Source organism: Cucurbita maxima, unplaced genomic scaffold, assembly GCF_002738345.1.
Source record: "Cucurbita maxima cultivar Rimu unplaced genomic scaffold, Cmax_1.0 Cma_Scf00113, whole genome shotgun sequence".
Lineage (NCBI taxonomy): Eukaryota > Viridiplantae > Streptophyta > Magnoliopsida > Cucurbitales > Cucurbitaceae > Cucurbita > Cucurbita maxima.
This window is the reverse complement of record NW_019272129.1, coordinates 215788-220777: the sequence shown is the minus strand read 5'-3', so window position 1 is coordinate 220777 and position 4990 is coordinate 215788. Positions and strand designations below refer to the sequence as shown.

The following is a 4990-nucleotide window of genomic DNA, read 5'->3' as shown; positions in this document are numbered from 1 at the left end:
TAATGGTAGATTTAATCTTCTAAATAATTATAAATAATATTATGTACATTTTCTACGTTTTACACGTCAGCAGTCACATAATTGTAATATAAAAATTATTATTATTATTATTTTTTAAATGAAAAGAAAAGAAAATAAAAACCCAATTTCTGGTTGGGATTTTATGGCGCCAAATTCGAATCAGTAATCGCAAGAGTTGCTCCGCTTGTGGTTGAAGCTTTCAATGGACTAGAGATCGTGTCTTCTTCTTCTTCTTCTTCTTCCTCATCGTTCAGCTTCGCAGTGAGTTAAATTTCTGCGTTCTTANCGCTCTAACCACTTGAGCTATTCAACTTGTTTGTTGATAGGTTGGCTCCTCTGTGATGGTATACTACCGATCGCTTCAACCAGGCTCTGATACCACTTGTTGACTCTGGCAAATCGGATGTCGACGAAAAAAAAAAAAAAATTGGCCGAAGGTTTCTTCGAAGGAAAAATTAGCGGAAGTAAAAGGAGAGAGAGAGAGAGATTCGCTGGTAATGCTGAAGACTCAATATATTATTTTACATCCGTTGAATGGTTTAAATAATAAATCTAATTACAAAAATAGAAAAACCAAATATACACAAATAGAATAAGTGGACGAAGACTCCGCCACTCTGCCAAAACAATGGCCCCTAGAATCACGCTCCTCCATTCGCGTGAACTCATATGTTTTTACAAACCTAACTAAATAAGGCAGAGCTTTTATTTAACAATGCTTGCAGATTTTGAAACTAAAGCCCTCGAATCTCAGCTTTTCTCGCTTTACATTCCCTGATTTTGTTCAATTTCAACTCGTGTACCTAATTTCTAAAAGGAGTAATGATATTACGACATTTTATTTTGTCTTTATCTCTCTTTTTCCTATGCATTTATTATCACAACTTTCGATTGCTCTGTTAGATGAAAGTAACTCTGTTTTGTTTTCTGTATTTATCTAATTCAGTTTCGACTCGTTTTGACCTCGATTATTGTTGAAATCATGTGAATATTGTCTTCTGTTCATACTGGTGCTTACTATCAGTGATTAAGATTTCAGATGATCTTAAATTGAATGTGTATCAACGAAGTTTGTTCCATTTTAGATTGGGGAAAAAAAGTATGGTCGATTTATTTGTGTATTTTAGGTATATATACACATGTTTATCTTAATCTCGGGGAAATTTCTCACTATTTAGAGTTTATTACTAAAATTAGGCAGGAAAGCTTAATGACTATGAAGTTTCAGCAAGAAATCAGGTTTGTTTTTTTTACTTGCGGAGCAACCAGATTGAAATAGGGAAGTGGAAATTTTAAAAGACCCACAAGGGAACAGTGTTGGAGGTCTGGTCTTGTCATGGTATGTCCCGTAGTATGAATGTTATTTTCATCATAATAAATGCGTCCCAAATCTCTCTCTGTTCAATAAATGCTAGTCTGCATTGTGAGAATCCGCAATTAATTCTTCTCCTTATTCGCCTATTTCTTATATCAATTGTGCGTAAATTGTAAAACCTCAGAATAAGAAATCTCTGCATTAACTCCCTCAATTTTTTTGGGACAACTTTTACTTTCAATGATGATTCAATTCTTCCTATGCTCAATCGTGTCAGTATTTATTGCAAGAACCAGCTTGAAACTTGCTGATTCTTGTCCTTCCCCTTCAGACCCACTTACCCATTAATTTCCCCTCTTTCAATTTTAGTTGATTGAGATAACGTTTCCCTTTCGCATGGCTTTCCTCCTCCTCTCTCTGTAATTCGCTCTGAAAATTTGCAAGGGAAGGATCTAGGTTCTTTCTTTCACTCTGGTCACAAGAGGGTGGTGTCCCTCTGATTTTGAAAGTTGTGAGATGGGAAGAGCGCCTTGTTGCGATAAGGGGCTAAAGAAAGGGCCGTGGACATCAGAAGAAGATGAGCTTCTTATCAATTATATCAAGCAAAACAATGGCCATGGAAGCTGGAGATCGCTCCCCAAGCTTGCAGGTTTAGTAATCCAAAATTTTCGCTAGTTCCCACTTGTCATCATTCATTCTGCAGTCAATGTTTATTATAACTTTTTCATTACTTCGAAATTTATTGTCACTGGAGTATAAAAGACAAAGGAGGAAGAAGAAGAAGAAGCTCGAGTAGTTGGGTCCTTTACCCTACTCTCCCTTTCGATCTCCCAATTTCTCATTCATCTCCTTTCTGCGACCTCATAGATTCTTTACAGCAGCTTCTTCCCCTGCTTTGTTACCAAAAAAATGTGCAGAAAAAAGTTCCAGCTGTTAGGAATGATCTAACTACCTCCCGTGATGAGCCCGGGAACAGAGTACACACTTTGTTCAACACTTGAGTCACTTTTGACTATAACTTTGAGGTTCACGGGTTCTTTGTTCGACATTTAAGGATTCTATTGACATGATTAAGTTAAGGGCACAACTCTAATACATTATTAGGAATGATGAATCTTCACAATGATATGATATTGTCCATTCTGAGTATAATCTCTCATGATTTTGCTTTTGGTTTCTTCAAAAAGTCTTGTACAGATAGTATTTCTTGTTTATAAACCCCGAGTCAACACCTTAATTAGTCAATAGGACTCCTCCCCCAATAATCCTCAACACCGGCATCGTTATAGATTTCTGTACTGGTAATCTGTTTTTTACTATAAACGTTCTGTGTGGCCAACAAATGATGCTAAACTAGACAAAAGAGTTCTGCGAATTTTTTTTCTATCAAGGAATGCCTGCCTCAGCCATCCAATAGCATAAGAATAGCTAGTCTTTTGATTTATCTTTAGTTTCTGATACAGCCTCCACTGCAGTCCATGAGATATCGAGTATGGTCACCAGGACCTGACATTTTTTATGCCCATACTTACTCTGTTAGTAGCCCAGCTCTATTCTTAAACAGGATACACCAACAATTTCTTGCACATTTGGAAGGGAACAATTGTTGTCTTACGTTCTTCATTGTTTTATCTCTCTCACTTTGATAAGGATGGTCTTTGTACATGATATGTTTTTTTTAGGTCTTCAACGATGTGGGAAGAGCTGCCGTTTGAGGTGGACAAACTATCTAAGACCTGATATCAAACGTGGCCCCTTTACCACCGAGGAAGAGAAGCTTGTTATTCAGCTCCATGGAATTCTCGGAAACAGGTGATAATACTACATTGTTTTCTTCCTGAATAATATCATAGATTTGATTGTTAAAGTTTATGGTACCTTTTCTTTCATTGCATCCGAATTATCAATTAGTTTGAATTTTGTAACTAGACTACTGCTAGCCGATATTTTTTTCTTTGGACTTTTCCCTCAAAATTTTAAAACGAGTCTACGACGGAGATGTTTTCATATCCTTATAAGAAATGTTTCGTTCTCCTCTCCAGAGGGGTGATCTCACAAATTTTGTCATTTTTGGTTTTTTGAGAAGGAAATCAATTTTATTGATACATGAAACAAAAAGTAACGTAGCCTCCAACACCTAAAGGTGCATTACAAAAAAAAAAAAAAGATGTCCAACTAAAATCAAAGAAGAGAACTATAATGAGTAAAAGTGTCCTAAAAGAAAATTGTCATTTTCGTCTGATGTTTTGCTAACTGTCGCTTTTGTTCTTAGTCTTGAAGCTTCACACATTCCTAATGGTCTCTTTATTAGTCGGTTAAAATATGTTCGAGATATTCTTACTCGTGCTCATTTGTTCGACAGCAAACCAGTCCACAAGGTGCAGACCCCACTCCGTCTCTGCCCCTCTTTCTTTCTTCGTCTAAAATACACTCCAGAGTCCGTATTCTCAGTTTCTGCCCCCTTCTTCCTCTCTTGTTCTGACTGCCACCACGTCCACCCTCCTTCACAGTCACCATCGAGCCCTCTCTCTTTCACTTGCCCTTTTCTCAGATAGAGCCATTACCAGCGAAAGTTCTCTCAGACAACATTAGAGGTCTTTCTTTCTGACCTTCGGCTATAGTGAAAGATGTTTAGCCTGTATTTGCCCAATGGAACCACTTCCAATAAAACTCAAGGCTAAGTCTTGACTCTAAATGGTAGTTTGTAAAACCTGAAGGCCATTCATATTAAAATGTTTGCTTTAACTGAGGTTTCGAGATTCTTTGAAAATCAGGTTTAAAATGTCATCATTCTCGGACTCATCTACTTTGTTCAACGTGTTTTAGCCTTGAATTGTACTGATCGAGCGCTTTGCAGGTGGGCTGCTATTGCTTCTCAACTACCGGGAAGAACAGATAACGAAATCAAGAACTTATGGAACACCCACCTCAAGAAACGTCTTCTTTGCACTGGCATTGACCCTCAGACACATGAACCCTTCAACTCTCGCAGCTCCTTCTCTACAGCACCGGCATCACCGAGCACCCGCCACATGGCACAGTGGGAGAGTGCTCGGCTCGAAGCCGAAGCTCGACTTTCAAAGGAATCATCACTCTTCACCCTCCTCCCCACGGAAAGAACAACTGATTCTGACTTTTTTCTTCAAATATGGAACTCTGAAGTTGGTGAATCATTTCGTAGGTGCAGGGAAGACAAAACAACATGCCAAAGCCAAAGTCCCATATCCTCATCAACTAAATACGACTCGGTTTTCGTCATCGCTACCGACAACGGAGTCGATTACACCGGTGGTTCCTCAACCATGTACAGCAATAATGAAAATGAAGAAACGGAATACAAAAACTTCAAACCAATGGCTGACATTCTGATGTCGAAGTCTGATTCATCGAGTGTGAACGAGTTCGAGGAGTCATCAGACAGTGCATTAGAACTGCTTCTGGACTTCCCCATTAACAATGACATGAGCTTCTTGGAAGAAAACAACGCATAGCATCTGCAGTAGAGAGATAGCAAAGCTTATGATGATTTGAAGTTGTTTGTATGGTAGGTTAGGTCCCAAAGTTTTGTGGATTGTTGTTACCAAAACTAAACCATTTTTCTTTGTTTTTGTGCTTTGAAATGGAAGCTGTGATGAAAGAAAGCGATTCCTATCG

General features: G+C 38.2%; 1 protein-coding gene across 1 annotated transcript; it reads left to right on the top strand.

Annotated features, from left to right (window-relative positions):
• Nucleotides 1–1411: 1411 nt before the first annotated feature.
• On the top strand, nucleotides 1412–4990 carry LOC111473263 (transcription factor MYB41-like). The gene is made up of 3 exons (XM_023118799.1): nucleotides 1412–1985; nucleotides 3019–3148; nucleotides 4194–4990. Exons 1-3 carry the CDS (start codon nucleotides 1853–1855, stop codon nucleotides 4825–4827), a joined length of 897 nt encoding a protein of 298 aa, XP_022974567.1. The 5' UTR covers nucleotides 1412–1852; the 3' UTR covers nucleotides 4828–4990.